Source organism: Physeter macrocephalus, chromosome 7 (assembly GCF_002837175.3).
Source record: "Physeter macrocephalus isolate SW-GA chromosome 7, ASM283717v5, whole genome shotgun sequence".
Classification (NCBI taxonomy): Eukaryota; Metazoa; Chordata; class Mammalia; order Artiodactyla; family Physeteridae; genus Physeter; species Physeter macrocephalus.
In genome coordinates, this window is record NC_041220.1 from 114,731,751 (window position 1) to 114,751,539 (window position 19,789).

General features: G+C 39.4%; 1 protein-coding gene across 3 annotated transcripts; it reads left to right on the forward strand.

The window, feature by feature from the left end:
- Window positions 1–11,656: 11,656 nt before the first annotated feature.
- On the forward strand, window positions 11,657–18,613 carry LOC102978839 (H/ACA ribonucleoprotein complex subunit 1). 3 transcript variants are annotated; one of them, XM_007105858.4, is made up of 7 exons: window positions 11,657–11,750; window positions 12,275–12,512; window positions 14,218–14,372; window positions 14,837–14,896; window positions 16,200–16,338; window positions 17,860–17,931; window positions 18,291–18,613. In XM_007105858.4, the coding sequence occupies exons 2-7, from the start codon at window positions 12,287–12,289 to the stop codon at window positions 18,302–18,304; spliced, it is 666 nt and encodes a 221-aa protein (XP_007105920.1). In that variant the 5' UTR covers window positions 11,657–11,750; window positions 12,275–12,286; the 3' UTR covers window positions 18,305–18,613. The 3 variants fall into 3 exon arrangements, with proteins under 3 accessions (XP_007105920.1, XP_007105919.1, XP_007105921.1); XM_007105857.4 differs by having other exon boundaries at window positions 11,706–11,935; XM_007105859.3 differs by lacking the exon at window positions 11,657–11,750 and adding an exon at window positions 12,048–12,066.
- Window positions 18,614–19,789: the final 1,176 nt, after the last annotated feature.

Consider the following 19,789-nt stretch of genomic DNA (forward strand, 5'->3'; position numbering starts at 1 on the left):
CCAGAGTTTTACCGTAACTAAACCAAAAAAGGCCTCAGTAAATAGCTGACGGACTGTGTTTCCTGAAGAGGAAACTGATGCCCCACCTTGATACTGAACAATGCCTCGTTCTGTTTTCTAGAGAAGACAGAAATCACTAGAAGAAATTTCTTATGTTTTGGTAAAATAGAATTATATATTTTTCTTTAAGGACATAAACTAGGAAATGGTAAGAAGTAAAAGTCCATCATATTGAAGGTTATGCTGAATACATTAAAAATCCTCACCAAAATGCTTCCTTTCATTCACAAGTTGTTCTGTGATCAAATTATTTTCTCTAAGCAGAAATGCTGTCAACAGTTTGGATTCTCCTGAAGCAGATGTGAGACAGAGTTTGGGGTGTGAGATCTTATCAGGAATCAGCTCCTGGGAAAGGAAGGGAGGAGAAGCAGGAATGAGCAGAAAGAGAAATCAGACTGCAATGCAGGTTCGACAAAGCCTTGCCCAGCTCATGGGGGCCTCTAGAGCAAGAGTGGCCAGTCACAGTTGCCCTGGGTTATGCAGAAATGGCTGGATCCTGCCTGCCTTGCTCAGTCACCTGGTGAGGGTTGCCCAGGAAATGCTTGCCCTTAGGTGAGGCAGGTCTCTGTCGCTGAGGCAGACCTTGAAGGATCTGACAGTTAGTTGCTGTCAGAAGGAAGTGTCAGCTGACCACACACTTCACGGCCAGGCAGCCAGACCTTCCTTGAAGGCGGATCTGGGAAACTAATCTCCCTGTCTTTCAGAGTCTACCATTTGCACCTTTTAGACCTACTTTCCATATATGCTTCAAGGGCGGCTCCTTCAAAACTGCAGTGGACCTTTCTTCCTGAGAGATTATTTAGGAGAGGGAGGTTGCGGAGAGGGGGAGGGGAGGGAACTTTAGCCCCTGCCCTTGCAGTTGACCTTGGGGCTGCAGTTGATACTCACCCCCTGCCTCCTTCCTATCCCTTCTAGATTCCCTTCACCCTGAGTTTCCACCTCTGCTGACCTCACTGGCTTACCTGGTGGGATGACCCACAACCTCTTCCAGGAGTTATCCAGCCCCTGATTACCATTCACTTCTCAGACCATTGTTGCTGTTTCTATCCCTTTACTGTCACAAGAGACACCTGAGCAGCTCATATGGTTCCATACACATTTCTCCCTACCCTCATTGTATAACAGCAGCCTAACTTCCTCCGAAGGATCAGGGTCAGTTACTCCTGTCAAGATAGTGATGCCTCCTCTTTCCTGCTGGTCCCTAGACACAAACAGCTCAGTGTGCACCAGGCAGAAGGCTCACCTTATAATTCAGCAGGATTCCTGTCGTGCCAAAGGACAAAAGTGTGCTTCCTGTGAGGAACAGACCTCAGAGTACAAAGTGTGGAGACAAGAGCACACGGCCTCCAGGTGGTCATCAGAAGTGATGGTAAGTGTGGTTATTCCTGCTTCTGTTCCTTGGCTCCCAGACCTGTGTCTTCTTTCTGTTGGGGATACAATGCATATACTGCTTCCTGGAGGATAGCACCCAGTCCTCACAGAGTATTGCCTTTAAGTAGCACCTCAGCTTGGCATTCACCAGGCTACTCCAATGCTCCATAAGGCTGCCAGCTTCACAGTGGTATAGTATGTGATACGACCAGTGGATTGCAGGGCCACAGGCCCACGCTCACACCTCCTTTGATATAAAGTGGGTTCCCTTGTCTGGAAGGATGTTATACGGGATCCCCTGTTGGAGGATTAAATACTCTGTAACCCTTTGGCTCATGATCCTGAGGCCCTGCAGACAGAAAAGGTACATCCTTACCCACAATTTATGTCTATTCCTGTGAGAATGTACCACTGGCCCTTTTAAGATGGAAAGAACCAAATGTGTCAATTTACCAGCAAGTAGCTAGCTGGTATCCTTGATGAATTGTGCCATCTTAGGAGCTCAGTTGTGCCATCTTGGGGGCTTGGTATCCTTGATGAGTTGTGCCATCTTGGGGGCTCAGCATTGGTCTCTGTTGCTGTCAGATTGGACATTTGTTGATGGCAGTAGCTAAAGAAACCTTCAGGGTCCATGCTATTGGCCTCATGGGTATCTTCCATCTCTGCCACCATGGCCACTTTATTCTTGTGCCCATTGTGCTAGGACTGAGGTGGTTGATGACTGAGATTGGCTGATTATCAATTGGCTGAGTCATTTTGTTGATTATTTATTACTTTTCTCTGGTGGATGTTCTCTGGTGGGCGTTAACATGTGATAAAGAGATTTTTACACTTCAGCCCTACTCCTATATGTACATCCACGTTTCTCCCCTTCTAGAAACTGTGATTCCGTATATAGTCTAACCTTAGGCCACTTATTTTTCCACACAAAGTGGAGAGCCAGGTGTGCCACCTGAAGCTCTGCCCATGGGGACGACTTTCTTTCATCACTGTCTTTCAGAACCATTACTAAGTATGGCTGTAATGCAGCTGCTATTTTCAGGTTGTACCTACATACTGAGCCCACCTGTGAACCAAACCCAAACTTTTCCCTCCTCCTTTAGCTGGTCATTACCAGAGTCCCCGCAGAGCCATAGGTGTGAGCTAGGGAGGAACACAGGTACAACGGTTTGGATTTGGGGGAAAGGGGGGAATTGGGGCCACCTGCTCATGAACTTTGCTTGTGCCCTTTTTTACTGTTTGTATTTGGCTCCAGATGTAACATTTTCATCTTACGTTTTTGCTAGGCCTCCTCAGCTTTGTACTTCATGGGTCTGTTAGGACCCAGCTCATTACGGGCATCTCTGCCACAAGGTGACACAGTGTCATGTTCGGTTGTTCCACATTTACCAGGGTTCAGTAGTGCCTAGGTTCTTTCTCAAAAAGAATATAATTCTCTGCTACAGATGGCATGGCCTTGCTCCAGAACCCAAGGGTCCTGTATTGTAGTTCTCCCAGAGTCTTCCTCAAACACTCTGCAATGTTTTCTCCCACCATTGATACCTCCAACACTGCAGGGTCTTCTGGATTAGTGCAGAACTCCTTCCTGCTCTGGTAGCCAATGAACTATTCTTCAGTGTGAAATATTTGCCCAGAAGTCAAATATTCCGCAAAGGGAATATCCCCAAAAAGGCTCACTAAATTTTGTGCTTCCTTCTTTGTGAAATGAAGTACAAGACAAAATAATTTATCTTTTAATTTAGAGAAGATGTTCTGGAAGGTTTCTGAGCCCTGTTTTCCTAAAATTTTACTGATGTGCCAGGATTTATCACCTCTGTAGCATGTGTGTCTAATCAAGGCATTCAGTATGTTAGCCACCTCTTGCTTATCTGCTCTGATTAAGGTAATGTTATTAATGTAATAAAACAATGTAATGTTTTATAAGAAGTCCAGATGATACCAGATTTCTTCAGACTTTATTATGGCAGAAGTTGGGACATAAGGCCTATGAAAAAATTCTAAATGTATACTGTTGTTCATCCCACAAGAATGCAAACCGTTTCCAATATTCTTTTCTGCTTAAAATACTTATAGTGGTTTTGGTTTTCCTGACCAAATTCTTATTGATATACTTTATAATATTGCTGAAACTAGAATCAAGGTTCTTATCTCTAAAAGAAGTTTTATTGAAACAAATATTAAACCTTAGGTAGGGGGTGAAATTTCTAAGCTTAGAAAGAAGAAAACAAAGACATTTATATATCCAAGTTACGTTAAAAATTTTATAACAAAAAAAGCACTGAAGAAAATGAACTAAGCATGCAACTCAGGATACCATTAAAAAAATAACAAAAAGAATCAAAATGATAGAAAGGAGCTAATAAAGACATAAGCAATAGTAAATAAACCAAAAAGTAAAAAAGTAGTAGACTTGATAAATAACACGAATCATTTTGAGAAATAATTTTTAAAAAGAGAGAGTAAAACAATTTTAGAGGAAAGCTATTTAAGTGGACATTTTTAGGAGGCTGCCAACATCCATTATCCTTCATAATAGGTTCCCAATTTTCTGTGTGGAATTATCTTTCTTCTATTATGAGTTGTTTTGGTGGGAGAGTAATTCCAGGCACCTGCTTTCCAAATGGAAGTTGAGAAATCCATATCCAGCTTCTTTCCATTCCTTTTTATAGCCCAGGGACTGATCAAAGTCTCTCTCTCTCTCTCTCTCTCTCTCTCTCTGGTGTCTGAGCCTTGAGTTAAGTGATAATAGAACAAAGAAACCGTTGTGAATTATTTATTGAGGCAGCAGAAGCAGCAGCAGCATAGTGGTTAGACTGCTTCAGCTATAAGATAAGATTCTTTTGATTCCTTTTGGCCTTGTTAAGTATCTTTAGTTCTTAAGCCTAGGTGCTTAGTCACCTGTCAGTACTGTAAACATCCTATTAAATACTTCCAAGTGAATTTTCTTTTACTAAAGTTAGCCAGAGTTGGTTTGGTGGCTTGTCACTTAGAACCGTAAGTGATAAAATCATGTGCAATTTATCAAATAATCTGAAGATCTGGAAGAAAATTTCCAGGAAAATAGAATTATTGGAATTGATTCAGGAAGAGATAGAAAATTCAAATAAATTAATAGCTAAGAAGACATGGAAAAGTTAAAGATTTTAAACCCCCAAAGATACTAAGTTTTACCAACTCTTTTAGGAAAGATCATTCTTCTGTTATTTAAACTTTTCCAGAACATGAAAAAAGATAAAAAGCCTCCAACTTATTAGCAATACTCTTATATACTTATCCAAAACTGGATAAGACAAGCCTCTGAAAGAAATCTATAAGCTACTCTTAATTATTAATATACACGCAAGGACCCTAAATAAAATGTTAGCAAACCATATACCATAAACCACAATATAGTAAAAGAATAACATACCATGACCAAGTGGGGACCATTTCAGAAATACGGGGGTGTTCAACATTAGGATATCAGAGTAATTCAGTATATTAAAATCTTTAATTAAAATAATAGATTAAATAAGGGCGTCTGTATAATTATATCACGATATGGAAAAGGTGTTGATATGAGTTTAACACCAATTCTTAATTTTAAAAAAAGTGAGAAATCTAGGAAAAGAACAAATATCATTAACCTGATAAAGGGTAGAAACCAACAGTAAACACCATATACACTGGTGAAACACTACAGCCAAACCCATTAGAATTGGGAATAAAAGCAAGGATGCAATATTTCAATATTGCTGTTATTGGAGGGAATAAACATGAAAAAATTTATAAATATTCGAGTAGAAGAGACAAAATTGCCAGTATTTGTAGATGAAATGAGTGTCTACTTAGATAAAATTAATTGAAAACTATTAGACCTAAAGTCAAAGTTTATTAAAGCGACTGGATACACAATCAACATAAGAAAATGACTTTTCCTATTTGTCAGCAATTAACAAATAGAAAATGTAATAAATGGCTCACAATGACTGACATTCTATATAGGTTACATCTCTTCCCTTCCAACATCTCAGTAAAAATAAATATAAAAATAATTCCATTGCACCATTGAAAAATGAAGAGGGAGTCCATCAACAGGATACAAACAGTGAAGATTTACTGGAAGACATAAAACAGAGAGGAAGAGATTAACTGCAAAACTTAAAGGAGGTTTTGAAATGTTAAACGGATATAAGTGACAACAATTGTATCCAGAATAAGGGAGACCACAAAGTAAATAAAGACAGTGAAATCTGTGAGAAGTGATAGACTAGGTAATCAATTAAATAAAGAGCAAAACAGTTGAGCCAGTACCCCATTCTTCAGGAAAATTACTTCAGCATTTGCTCCAGGATAAAGCCTACAAAAGGCTCTCTGCAGTGCATGTTGTAACCTAGTTCCCCTGGAGTGAGCACTGGGGCAGGAGAAGCAGAGAACCATTCCAGGTACAACTTCATGGGGTTCAGGGTATCTCTGCACTTAAAAAGCAAGTTATAGGCAATCTCCCAAGGCCTCACATCCCACCCCACCTTCTCCTACACAATCATCCACACAGTGCTCTGTAGTCAGAAGCTACACAATCAGTATGTACGGCACAATAAAAAGGAAGACCAACCTCACTTATGACTATAGGTGCAAAAATCCTAAACAAAATATCAGCAAACTGATACAAACAAAATCTTAAATAGGATTCAGCAGCCTGTTAATAATAACATTAACACTTGACAACTTTTTATGCACACACACATACATATGTATATAGGCTCAAGTAAATAAGTAATTATGTTAATGTCATAATTTCAGGGTAGGAGAGGTGCACGTTTAAATTCAAAAGAAGCAAAAACCCTTTAGTCTTAACTTTGGACATATCAGTACAAACCATGTTTTCTTTTTCTTTCTTTCTAAAAATATGTACTAAAGATATCTCCTATCTCTGTCCAATGATAAGGCATAGAAGTCGTGATAATGCAGAAGCAATGACCACCCCTTAGTGCCAGACTGTGTTCTTTACATACCCTTTCCTACTAAAAGGAACAAGGGCTCCCTAAAGAAAGGGCTGGGGCAGGAAATGTATAAGATATGTTAGATAGAGACATCTGGTGTCAGAGAGCAAGGAAGCTATCAGAGGCTAGTAAGTGGTATTAACAGACATAGGACCAAACTTGAAGGGTTTCTCACAGCCAAAGATGAAACAATTTAAGCATTAAAAAGGACAATGGTAACAAAGGATTGAAGTAAAAATAAATATTAAAAAATAATGAAGAAAAGTTCTTTATTTCAGCTAATAATTGCTAAAGGAATGATAAAATTAGCATATCACCATGTTGCAATCCCTCATAAATAGATGAATCTAGATGAGGATCATTGATAGCTGCTAAAGCCATCAGGTGAAAAGCTGGCAGGGAACTTTCTCACAGATGAATCAGGGTGATATACTGATCCCACTGATCAATCTTAACAACAACACCAAAAGAGAAACAACCAGATGTCACGTGCCTCCTCGTGTGATGCTTTAAGAAGTGTTCTTGGAAAAAAAAATTTAACCTGAACATAATCGATTCTCCAGATCTCACTACCAGGCAACTACCAGTCTCCAGGAAACACAGAGGACGGAGAAACATGGTTTATATGACCAAGAAGATGGGAAATTCTACAAGATAAAAAACTCAGTTTCTACAACAAGTAGATGCCATGAAAGAAAATAAGGAGAGAAAACTGATAAAGAATAAAAGAGACTTAAGAGACGTATCAATCAAATGTAATGCGTGGATAGAGCTTGTATGTTAATAGTGAATTGTTGTTATAAGGATTTCATTTTTCTTTTCTGATTTCCTTGTTTAGTTTGATTGTTTTACACTTCATTAACACCTGTTTTACAAACATGACTTAGAGTTCAATGTGGTGATTTTTGAAGACAAAGTGGGAGATGAAAGAGAATTCTAGGCCTAGGTAATTCTGAGAGTAATAAAGAATCACAACTTGTAAGTGCAGCAATGGCTCCAGAAAAATTGAAAAGAGACTCAAATCACAGTAAGAGAGCAAATAATTTCAAATGGCCTTTGGAATCCCAGAGTAAAAAACTTGTTTAAAAAAAGTCACCTTTTAGAAAGGCAGTTATCAAGTGGAAGAACTTTTTGACTAAAAAAAGGAAAAAAAAGCCCACAGCTGGGAAGAACCTCACAATTCTAGTATGTAAATTTAGAGAGAGAAAAATGTCAGGATAAGACATTTTGAGATATGAGAAACTAAAAAGGTTTCACTCTCAAAGTTTGATAAATTGATGTTATTGATGACATGTCACATGATGCTAAAGAGATTTTGTATAATAAACCAAAAAACAACCTTTTATCCAGATTGATGAATCAACAGATTTCAACAACAAATGTCATATGATAGCACTTGTAAGATGTAAATTGTGGTGAAATTTGAGAAAATTTTTCTGCTATAAAATGCTGCCCAAAACAAGCAAAGGCCAAGATACATTTACTGTTTTGTCTTCATATTGGAAACAAAAGGTACATCTTGGAAGAAGTGTGTTGGCAACTGACTGACGGTGCCCTGTCAAAGATTTGAGCATTGTTCCCTGAGATGGTTCATTTTCATAAAAGAGAAAATTCTAATGAATTCACAACACCCTTCTCTCCTCCAGGAGAGTGCTGGTGTCAGAAACTTTTGGAGCTGAAATGAAAAAAATTCTGGATAATGATACAAAAATGATTAACCTTATCAAAGACCAGTTTACCTGAGAACATTTAAAAAACTGTGTAAAAACCTGGACAGAGACCACATAAATCTGCTACATGCATAAAATCTTATGACTTAAGAGATCATTTGTTCTGGGGGAAGACAGCTGCCATGTCATGAGAATGCTTAAGTGCTCTGTAAAGAAGCCCGCGTGGCAAGGAACTGAGGGCACCTCAGAGATTGATCCTCCACTCCCAGTCGTGCCTTCAGATGACTGCAGCCCCAGTCAACATCATGACTGCTACGTCATGAGACCCAGAGCCAGACCACCTAGCTAAGCTGCTCCTGAATTTCTGACTTACGGAGATTATTCAAGATAATGTTTATTACATTGAGCCATTAAGTTTTGGGATAATTTGTTATACAGTAAGAGAAACTAATATTGATTTTGGTTCTTAACAAGATGCTTCAGCTGAAAAGTGAACTGTGGGAATACTAGGGTCTGGAGAAAATATCTTGATTTCAAGTGACAAGATTCTTGGTTTTAAATGGAAACTGAAACTCTGGAAAAATCATACGGCAAAAATAAAATCTTGAAATGTTTCTACTGTTGCTTGCACTTTAGACTGAGGAAGTCTCAAGTTAAGACCAAACCACCTGAGGGAATTGCAGAACAAAACTGAACCGTATTTTCCCTCCCCTTAACACAAGTAAATGACTGAACGAGGGTTCCTTTCTCTGAATCTGCTCCTCAACCTGTGCACCTGACTTTGAGAGAAGAGGGAAAGTTTGTAAGATTATGATTATAAATGTAAGATGAAACTTAACTGATTTGCCTTTCTACAAGTTCTGGATTTTTGTGAAAGAGTATCCTGCCATTCATAAGAAATAAACATTTTAGTGTACTTTCCAACTTCTTACGTGTGTGAGCAAGCTTTTTCTTTGAGCTTAAAAACAGTGACTGAAATAATCTTATTTCAGCTGAAAATGAGATCTGTGTATGTGAGTCTCAAGATCAACTCAGCATTGACCATATATGTAGCAAAAGACAAAGATTTCACATTTTCTTTAGTTTAAAAAATAGCACTTTTATGCACATATAGGCCTATAAAAAGATTAATATTCATTAAAATCAATTTTTGCAATCTAATAAATTAAATGAAAAATGGAAGTTTCCTCTCCCACTTACTTTGCATCAGAATTGATATCCTATTTTAAAATAACTATAAAGGGAATGTAACCTTTAAAAATTATGAATAACTATATTGTACACCTGTAACTTATATCATATTGTACAGCAACTCTACTTCAATAAAAAAATTTTAAAAAAGAATTGAGATCCTTTGTGAGAGGGGGGAAACTACACAGAGTAGGCTTGTAAGTTGGACAAAAATAAAGATTCATAGAAAAACACCATTCTCTACTCAAAAGAACACCAAGTTACACAATGTGAACCACTGAACTATACACTTCAAAATGATTAATGTGGTACAGTTTATGTGTATTTTACTACAATTGAAAAAGAGCATTGACAATTATTATTGGACTACCATGTCTATAAGCTGCTGATCATGTTAACCTACTAAGATGGAGATATATACCTATATATATATGTTTATATTACATATATATTTATATTATGCAGGGTTTTCTGAGACATAAAAATTACTTCAATGGTTCTTCCAGGGTAAAAAGAGAAAAAGCCTGGTCTAATGGATGGCAAATGGAGCTTTTCCAAGAAGGAAGTGATTGCCAATGGCAGGAAAAGAGAAGCAAGGCAATGATGCTGGCCTGATGGGGCAGAGGAATGGTGTACAGCACTGGAGGGAAATAAAATTAATTATATAGAGGGCCTAGTCAATGGAGACATTTTACTTTAGACTTGTTGTTAAAGGAAATGGAGAACTATTTGGGGTCCTGAGGATGGCTATGGTACAAGGAAACTTTTAATAAGTTCAGTATGTCATCACATGCAGTACAGATGGGAGGAAGAAGAGCCTGGAAGCATTTAATTTGAGACAACGAAGATGCTCAGAACGTGAGGATGTTATAGTTCACTGTAATTATTTCTCAACTTTTGAGTTGCCGTAGATTATACTGGGTGATTTCGGTTAGGAATAACAGAGGAAAGTGTGGTAGTGGCAACAGGAGGCGTGTAACAACAGTACAAGCTTTAGATGGAATGAACAGAAACTGAGCGCTTTAGATAAAAGAGACTGCAACCAAGGTTGGGTGGGGATGGTGACAAAGATGATGAAGAGTGCTCAAAGGCTTGAGTCCAAAGATGCAGAAACCAAGAGTATGATGCTACCATGAGGACAAACAGGGAATTGGAATGATGAATAATTTGGAGAGAGCAAGGAGTGAGACTGGGGGTGGTGGTACAGCAAAGGACTGAGGGCTGTGAGAATCCATGGTTCCACTTTGTCCCTCTAACTAGCTGAGGAAGTTACTTCGCTTCTCTGTCAGCTCCTTACATGTAAGATAAAGGGGCACCATGTAATCTTGAAGGTCCCATACAAGTTCAATGGTTTCATCACACTGAGTTGAGGATAATACTGGGACACCAAATGGAGGTAAAACATTGAATGTAAACAGAGTAAAATAGAGCAGAGCAGTTATGAATAATTCTACCTCTGTATGGTGTATAGAATTTAAAGTATTTATCAAATCTGAATAAAAATTCATTTACCAAAATTTTATCTATATGACTGATGCTTTTTCAAGAAGCTTACACCTTAGTGTAGAAGACATACTGTGATTCCTAATATTTTTCCATAGTTAAGTTTACGAAGTTCTTCCAATATGAAAACAACCCTCTCAAAAAGGTACCAAACCCCACCCTCTTTCAAAGAGGCGGTTGACTGCGTTAAATATCAAGGTAAGCTCTCAGAAGATTCGAGTGAAAAGAGAACAACCAAATTTAACAAATAGAATCACTAGCGCTATTCTTTGGAAGAGAAGTCTTAGCGGAAGTTGAAGTCAAATATCAAGGACTTAAAGACAGAAGGGGAGAGGGGCTTGTAGTACAGACAGTGTCCTGCGGGTCTCAAAACGTACTTAACAAAGGAATAAACTATCTGGTACAAAAGACAAAAATATGGTCTGGCTTTCTGTCAGGTAACAGTTTCTTTAAAAGGACACACACACACTTTTTTTTCTTCCTTTCGTGAAACCGTAGTACAAAACGACGGGCGCAGTACTGCCCACAATCGTGCGTACTTCGAAAGATCCGGAAGAAACAAGCGACTCGAAAGAACGCAGACAAGCCCTTCCACTAAGTTCCGACGCGGCCAGATCCACCTCCCGGCAGAGCGCGGCTCAAACGTCCTCAGAGCCGCGGGCAGCACAGTTGCTGGAGCCGCAACCAACTGACGAGCGAGGGGACTGCAGCGCAGCCTGAGAGGACAGGGCGCACTGCCACTCAGCTGCCACCAGGAACAAACCGAGCCGCTACTAGAGGGGCGGTCCCTCACGCCAGCCATCGCCAAGGGCAACGCCGCGGGGCGGCACTTCCTGCAACGTCACGGCGCAAAGGACGCCGCTATTGTACGTCACTTCCTCCGCTCTCCGTAGGCAAATAGACCTAACTGTCGTAAAGTAGCTGTTGACGTTAGATATTATTGATACCCTTCCATCGCTGAAGGCTGTTTCGGGTAGGTGGTAGCGTCCCTGATTCCGCGGGTGACTGGCTGGCTTTCTGAACCAGTTATTCGAATTTCTAGTTGGTTCCCTCCCCACCTCCGTTTTGTGCCGGTACGGTGGCCGAAGAGGCTCGTGTGCGGCGGAAGTACTGGGCGGGAGGGTGTGAGCGTCCGGGCCTGAGGTGCACGCGGCGCCGGTGAGTGGCGGGAGGGGGCCGGGCGGTCTGAGGATGCTGGAGGTGGAACCCAGCGGAGGGAGTGGGGGAATGCGGCAGAGGACCTTGCTGCCAGCTGGGGGAGGAAGTACTCACCGGGGGTGACGGGGCTGGTGAGTGGTTGGTCGGCGCTCACAGGGCTATGGGGAGGGGACGCTCACCCTTCGGGCTCGTCGCTGGCCGCCTGGCCATGGGTGAGGTGGGAGGGTTGCTATTATTATTGTTGTCCACTTTTATGGTTTCTGACTGAGGCTCAGAGGGGTTCGGTGGTGCCCCCAGAGGCCACAGTGACTGAAAGGCACGCCCTGTTTTTCTAACCAGGTGGGAGCGAGCATGTCTTTTCGAGGCGGAGGTCGCGGAGGCTTTAATCGAGGTGGCGGCTTCGGTCGCGGCGGCGGCAGCAGCAACCACCACTTCCGAGGTGGAGGCGGCGGCAATTTCAGAGGCGGCGGCAGCAATTTCAGAGGCGGCGGCAGCGGCAGAGGAGGATTTGGACGAGGGGGCGGCCGCGGAGGTTTTAACAAAGGCCAGGACCAAGGACCTCCAGAGCAAGTAGTTTGTAAGTAGGCTTCAAAGCTTGGCCCACCAGGGGGCGAGGGTGGAGTGGGGTCGGGGGACGAAGGTTGTGGGTTTGTGTTGTTAGTAAGTTTGACTGAGAGTCAGGTGCTGAAAGGTAGATCCAGCAGCTCTCTCCTACGGAGGTTGCTGCTTGATTGGGGAGTCAAGCCTCCGGAGAGGCTGTAAAGTGACGTATAATCGTGCTGTAGAAGTAAGGGAGGGATAAGAAAGCTGAAGGACACTTAGAATGCATCGTGGAGATGGCACTTGGGTTTGGGCTGAAAGGGAGATACAACTACGTAATATTGTGCGTTTACCCCTACTGTCCCCATTTTACAGATAAGAAAACCGATTCAGCGTTAAGTGTCTTTGCTAGGGTCATAGTGAGAAGTGATCAGTAAGTGATGTATTTGAGATACAAAGCCAAGTTTCCTGACTCCAAAGCCCATGCTTTTAATTGCTACTCATAACTAAGTGAAGTGAGTAAAAAAACTTGCTCAGAAGGGAAACTACGGGGGGGAGTCAAGAAAAAGGCCTAATTAGAGGAGTTTTGGAGTAATTATCAAAGAGGTAGGATGGAAGTCATGGAAAGTGAGACAGATTTGACAGTAGAAGCCTACATCAAAGAAGAGAAAGGATGAACAGAGTCTAAAGAGTAGGATGCATCGGTATGCAAAATGGTTTGAAGAGGTCAATGGCTAGAGTCAAAGGTCCTAGCCCCATAAGGGTCCATGCATGACACATCAGAGCATGGTGAAAGTGAGGAAAAAAAGAAGGGTTCGATGAGAGAGATATTTCAATGGAAACAGACTCAGTAGAACTTGGCTAATACTAGGAATAAAAGACTCCAGGTTTTGAGCTTGGGTGATAGGAATTGAGAGTCGGTTTTGCAGGAATATGATGAGTATTTTAGTTTGGGGTGACTGTAAGTCAGATATATAGGTAGTTATTTTGAGATTCCAGACTTCCTTGGAGAAGATCGAAGAGTCATTGGTGATGAGGTGGTGGTAGGAACTTAGGAAAGGGGAGAAAAAAAGAAAGGGCCAGAGAACAACAAAGACCGACTTAGACTTAGGGATGGGGAGAAGGAAGAGACAGTAGAATGAAGCATAGTGTTGTTTAATCAAATAATAATAGTTATCAGACTAAAATAACTGTTATTGTAGATTGAGTGGTCTCAGTATGCTAGGCATTTTCTAAGCATTTGACATTTGTTATTGCACTTAATCTTCACAATACTATGTGTTAGGTGTCAGTACTGTTGTTAGCCCTACATTAAAGATGAAGACACCTGAAGCACAGAGAAGGTGAGACCCGTACCCCAGGTCACATAGCTAGTATTTTGTGGAGTTGGTATACTAACCCAGGAAGGCTTTTCTGCCTCAGAACAGATATGGTGAAATCCCAGGCAACCAAGAGGAAAGCTTCCAGAAGAGGCTGTTCAATATCATTTGAAATTTTTTGTTGTTGTTGTTGTACGCGGGCCTCTCAGTGTTATGGCCTCTCCCGTTGCAGAGCACAGGCTCTGGACGCGCAGGCTCAGTGGCCATGGCTCACGGGCCCAGCCGCTCCACGGCACGTGGGACCCTACCGGACTGGGGCACGAACCTGTATCCCCCGCATCGGCAGGCGGACTCCCAACCACTGCACCACCAGGGAAGCCCTGAAATTGTTTTATATTTTAACATTTTCATGTCCTATTTCAGTATTAGGAGAGTTCCTGCACCCCTGTGAGGATGACATAGTTTGTAAGTGTACCACAGATGAAAATAAGGTGCCTTATTTCAATGCTCCAGTTTATTTAGAAAACAAAGAACAAATTGGAAAAGTGGATGAAATATTTGGACAACTTAGAGATTTTGTATCCTTTTTAATTGGAAGATGTAGCTATCTCATTAAAAGGTTACTGTTCATTTTTTCTGGGGTTAAATATTGATTAAACTAAACTTGCTGCTTCATTAAAGTGGATGGAGTATTGCTAAGATTGGACCATAAAGGAGAGTCAAGAGGGGGGATGTATTTTCACATATATTGGAAAGATAGGCCCTATAAGTGTGACTTCCTTTTTGGAAGGTTTTAGAAATGATTGCCACTTGGATCAGTGTCACAGGGTTGAGGTACTTTGCTTTGGATATGATGATGCCACTGTAATAGGATGGTGGAATTGGAAGTTTTAAAACAAAAATTAAAATTTCACTTTGTTTGGAAACTCATTTCTTCTCCTAAATATTTCTGTATATTCTAACCTTGTTATTTTAAAAATTACACGTGAATTCAGAAGATTATATTTGATATTAATTGCTTATTCCTTAATAAAATTAATAGTATTTTTCAGTTAAATTGTCAGAGAACATGAAGGCATCTTCCTTTAAAAAACTGCAGAAGGTGAGTCAAGTTTATGATACCTAGATTCTTGGTTTTATAAATGAATGACCTACCTTAGGACAGTTTTACTTAAGGCACTTGAGACTTCCCCAGTGTATCACACTAGTGAAGCTCTTAAACTGAGATGTTCTGTACTTTAGACATTGAATTTACTAATCTTTAAAAGTAATGTGTTTAATTCAGGTTTTCAGAAAGTAATCTGTGGTCATATTAGCAATTCTGTAACTGCTGGAGTACATTTTTTATTTTATGTACAAATCTTATTGAAAAGCTTTCATTCTAAGTATAATGTTAAATTATAAAGCTTATATTATTTGGGAGAAATCACATATTAAATGATTTCACAGATATTTCAATAACATTATGATATATGCTGTAAAGGAGTAATACATGTTGGTAAGAGAATGTTAGTAGTGAGACCAAATTTAGTGCATTGGCTTTCTGAGAATGTGAGTTTGAAGCGGAGACCTGAAAGTTGACCACAGGTGACTCCCAAACCTGATTGCACGTCAGAATTACCTGGGGGAGCTTTTAAGAAGATGTATTTCTAGGTCCCACTCCTAGAAGTTTGACCGAGTAGGTGTTAGGTAGGGATGCGGATTCAGTTTTTAAAAGGAAACTTCTGGATGATGTTGATGAAGGTTAGGCTAGCACTTGGGAACCACTGCTCTAGTCACAGAGGAGGAGGAAATGCATTTCAAGTAAGGAAAACAGCATGTGCAAGTCTGACAGTAAAGCCACCTTAAGGATCTGAAAAAGGCAGAGGTAGAGCTTGGACACAGAACATTTAGGAGAGGGGGTGGGGAAAGTTGTGAAGTAATGACTAGCAAGGTAGGCAGGGGCTAGATTACTTAAGGCCTTCAGGTCATGGGAAAGAATTTGGACTTTAGTCTTCATTTTGTTTTTAACTATCAAGATATATACGGTTAAATTTATACTTAAAAGAGAGTGCTAGAAAAATAAAAGAGCACCCTGGAAAGAGGTCAGTACTATGTGTGAAGGGGCCAGGTTGGATGCTGTTGCTTTAGTCCTGAAAGAGTGAAAATGGAGAAAAGTGGCTGGTTTTATGAGAGATATAGGCAGTAGAATCGATAGGTCTTGGTAATTGGTTAGCTGTTGAAGTTGAAGTAAAAAATATCACCATCTTTCAGATGTCTGATTGCAACAGCTTTGTGGATGGTGTCACCATTCACTGAAATGGGCACTACTGGAGAAGAAGGGAATTAGGGGAAGATAATGAATTCAGTTTGGGACATAATGAGTGTGAAGCACATCACACTAATTATTTCTGTTATACTTCCAGTTTTATATAGACCCATATAAGCTGCTGCCGTTGCAGAGGTTTCTACCTCGACCTCCGGGTGAGAAGGGGCCTCCAAGAGGCGGTGGCAGGGGAGGTCGAGGAGGAGGAAGAGGCGGAGGTGGCAGAGGTGCTAGGGGTGGTAAGTTACCTGCGGGGGAGATTTCTAATGAGATTTCAAAGCCGCAGCCAACTTATATAGCACAATTTAGTTTTGTATAGAGGCGGACCTCCCTTATGGTTATTTATCTTTTTTAATAAAGCTGCTTTCAATCTTGGCACATTACCATAGTAATAATGCTTAGTCTCTGTAAGGTATAGTATTATCTTAATTGAATTTAAAATTTTTAGTTAATATCTTTGAGTGGTGATTATATGCCAAGAGCTGGTCGTATATTCTTTTAACATCCAAGTATATTCTTTTAATATTTAGCAAAACCTTGTGAAGGTGGTTGATATCCTTTTTTTATGGATGAGGAAATGCAGGCTTACAAAAGTTACTTTGCTCTAATTAAACAATTGGCAGCTCAGAAATAAAACCCATATCTTCTGATGTCATGCCAAAGACTATTACAGTAAGTTCATTGCTTTGATTTCAGTATTTTGATATATGTATCTCCCCACAGTTCGGGTACATTCATCATTGTGGGCAGCTGGATAATGAGCAGGGCTGGGGATGAGGTGGGATACAGCATTGGCTATGCTTAGATCTGCAAACGGTGTGCTGGGTGGGTGACTGGGTGATGGTCAGAGCCAAAGAGATAAGGAAGAGGAGCCGCACAGCGGGGTTGGACAGCTTCTGGTACAGGATCAGAAAAGAGAGAATTCTGTTTTCACTTTTGCCTCTCAATGTAATTATCACTTCACTCCTTAAATGTACCTTTTTGGGGTCCAGATAGCTTGGAGATAATCTCTTAAGAGATATTAACATATATCTTTAAGTATTTTGGGGAGTACCCCTTTAAAAATGTGATGAATGGAGATCCCCTCATTTCCATTCTGTATTCAGTCTCGTATATGACATTTTAAAACATTCACAAAAATCTTAAAATCTTAATTTTTTTATATCAGTATTTTGGAAGTATGTGTTTGTTTCCTCATTTTATAATTTCTCTTTTTATATTTCATCATTCTTCACAAAGTTAGTCCCCAAAATGAGTAAAAATATAAACTGCAATAGAAAGCCAAACGTGTTGGATAATAGAAAAAAATGCTTTAAAAATTTTAAATTTCAAGGCCCATCAGCATGTGACTATCAGTGTTGATCTGTTTGCAGCTCCACTGACCTTAAACATTGTATTTACAGTAGTATCCCCAGAGCCAAACCACCCATACCTGCTACCCTTTGTTCTTAGGATAAAAACAATTTAAAAAGTATATATAATAAGCAAAAGTTGAGGTACTCATGCATTTAATGGTAGGGCTAAATTGACCTTTAAAGTAACGAGCTTTTCTAACTTATTAAAACAGAAAACTTGTTTAAAAAGTTGTAACCTAGGATTTTAGCCTGCTGCTGGACAGTTTCTCCATTTTTATCTTAAAAAATTCTGTAAGGTAAAATATGTGAATATATATTCATTACAACTGCAAGAATTATATTGATATTTACAGGCTTATCAAAATATGATAGGTTACAGTTAATGAATGTTTCCTTTATTTTTAGGTGGTTTTAGAGGTGGAAGAGGAAGTGGAGGTGGAGGTTTCAGAGGAGGAAGAGGGGGTGGTGGTTTTAGAGGTGAGTGGAAAAAAAACTTTAAATGACTGAATTTCTAGAAATGGTAATGTCTACCAACTTTTATTTCTGTTTGCCAGCAAGTACATAGAACACCATGGTGTTCTTTGCTTTAGCCTAATAGATAGTTTCATTTTATATCACTTTTCCCTTTGAATTTTTTCACCTACTTCTACTTTACTTTGTGGTATTATTAATTTGAAAAACAAAAAAGTGTAATACAAATGACAGTTAAATTTGGTAAAATACTTTTGCTAAACCTTACAAGAACTAATGCTGATTTTAAACTTGAGTTTTGGGTAATAGTATTATTAAATATTCATTTTTCTGTACCCTTAATACTTTCATTTTCTCTTAATCAGGAAGAGGACATTAAGTGTAACAGTTGACAGAGAAACTTCACCAGTTGACTTCGGCATTAACCTCATGATCTACATCTATGGATCAGAAACTCGTTTCTTGATCAAATCTTGAAGAACTGGTCATTTTGTGGCAGTGGAGCTAAAATGTCAACGTCATGCAAAAACGAGTGTGGCAGAACAGGCAATTTTGCTCTAAAAGAGTATGAACAAGTGTTTTAATGTTTTGTACAATGCTTGGAACTTGTGGGTGTTCAGTAAAGGGGCAGCTTTCATCTGAAGCATATTTGAATTTTTAAAATAAAGAGTTTTATTCCTTTAAGTTATTTAGAGCTGTGTTTATTAAGCCAGAGCTATTTTTGAGTTAAAAGGGACAACCCAGTAGATTTAAGATAGAAAAAAAGGTGTTTGCATATATAACTGATCTTTTAAAAATATAGGCTAGTAGAGCAGTACTTCAACATTCTCTATAAATTAACACTCCCTTTCAAAATGTTTGCCTTTTGTATATGAGAACATCAGCACACTTTATTGTATTTTCCCTTTTGTGTGTTAGTACATAAATCAAAGTTAGTAAGGCAGCTTCTCTAATTGTAATTAGTAATTGATTAGAAAATTTTAGTATTGGTTATGAATCTATTAAAGATGGAACAGCTCTGTTCAAGTTGAGAACTAGAAGTTCGTGACATTTCTTAAGAAATGTTTAATTTTTCTCATTCAACATAGATGGAATGTTGAAAGTTTTACTGAATGTTTTTATTTTCCTTTTTTTAAGGGACTCAAGGTTTAGATGTTACTGACCATAAATAAATATTTGATTGCCTGCTACATGTTCAGATTCCTGGGTAGGGATTTACAAATGAAATTGGTTTTGCTCCTCACTGCTATTGTAGTATCAAGACGTAACCATGATAGCAAGTTAGAATACTGTGATATAGGATAATTTCCCCTGCCACTGATTTTCCCCCCTCACATGTGTTCATTCTCAGAAGGAATGGGGTTGCCATATCTTTTAAGTTTTCTAGCATGTTTTATCTAATACTGCCTAAAGCAGTATTTTGGGTTTTACGTAACTTTTTTGATTAATGGAATTGCAGCAGAATGAATAAATATGTAAGCCATAAGTATATATGATGAACAAATATGCTGAAAATTTTTCACAGGAAGAAGCGGTTATGCTTTTACAACTTGGGAAAGGAGACTGATTTAGAACACTTGGGTTGAAACTTTCAGTGAGAGTTAGGGCCAGGGTTTTTACTCTTGGTCTGTAAAAGACATAGCAAGCAATTATTTGTCCTTGGTATTGTCCCAAGGGCAAATAACAGTGCAAATTCCTACGCTTTTTTTAACATTTAAAAAGTCTAAACTGGCTGATGGAAGTAATGTCGGTAGACAAATCACTTGAGATTTCACCTTTTACCTTAGGTATATCTTTTGGTCATTAGCTATCTTTAAACTCTATTTTTCTCTTTTCTTCCTTATAGTGGTTCTTCCTGGGTTTC

Bases quoted from the DNA above. Each gene is read 5' to 3' on its own strand.
- LOC102978839 (XM_007105858.4), top strand. From the start codon at position 12,287: ATGTCTTTTCGAGGCGGAGGTCGCGGAGGCTTTAATCGAGGTGGCGGC. The intron at 12,513-14,217 runs GTAAGTAGGCTT...GTCCTATTTCAG, and splicing joins ACCTCCAGAGCAAGTAGTTT to TATTAGGAGAGTTCCTGCAC. The intron at 14,897-16,199 runs GTGAGTCAAGTT...TTATACTTCCAG, and splicing joins CCTTTAAAAAACTGCAGAAG to TTTTATATAGACCCATATAA.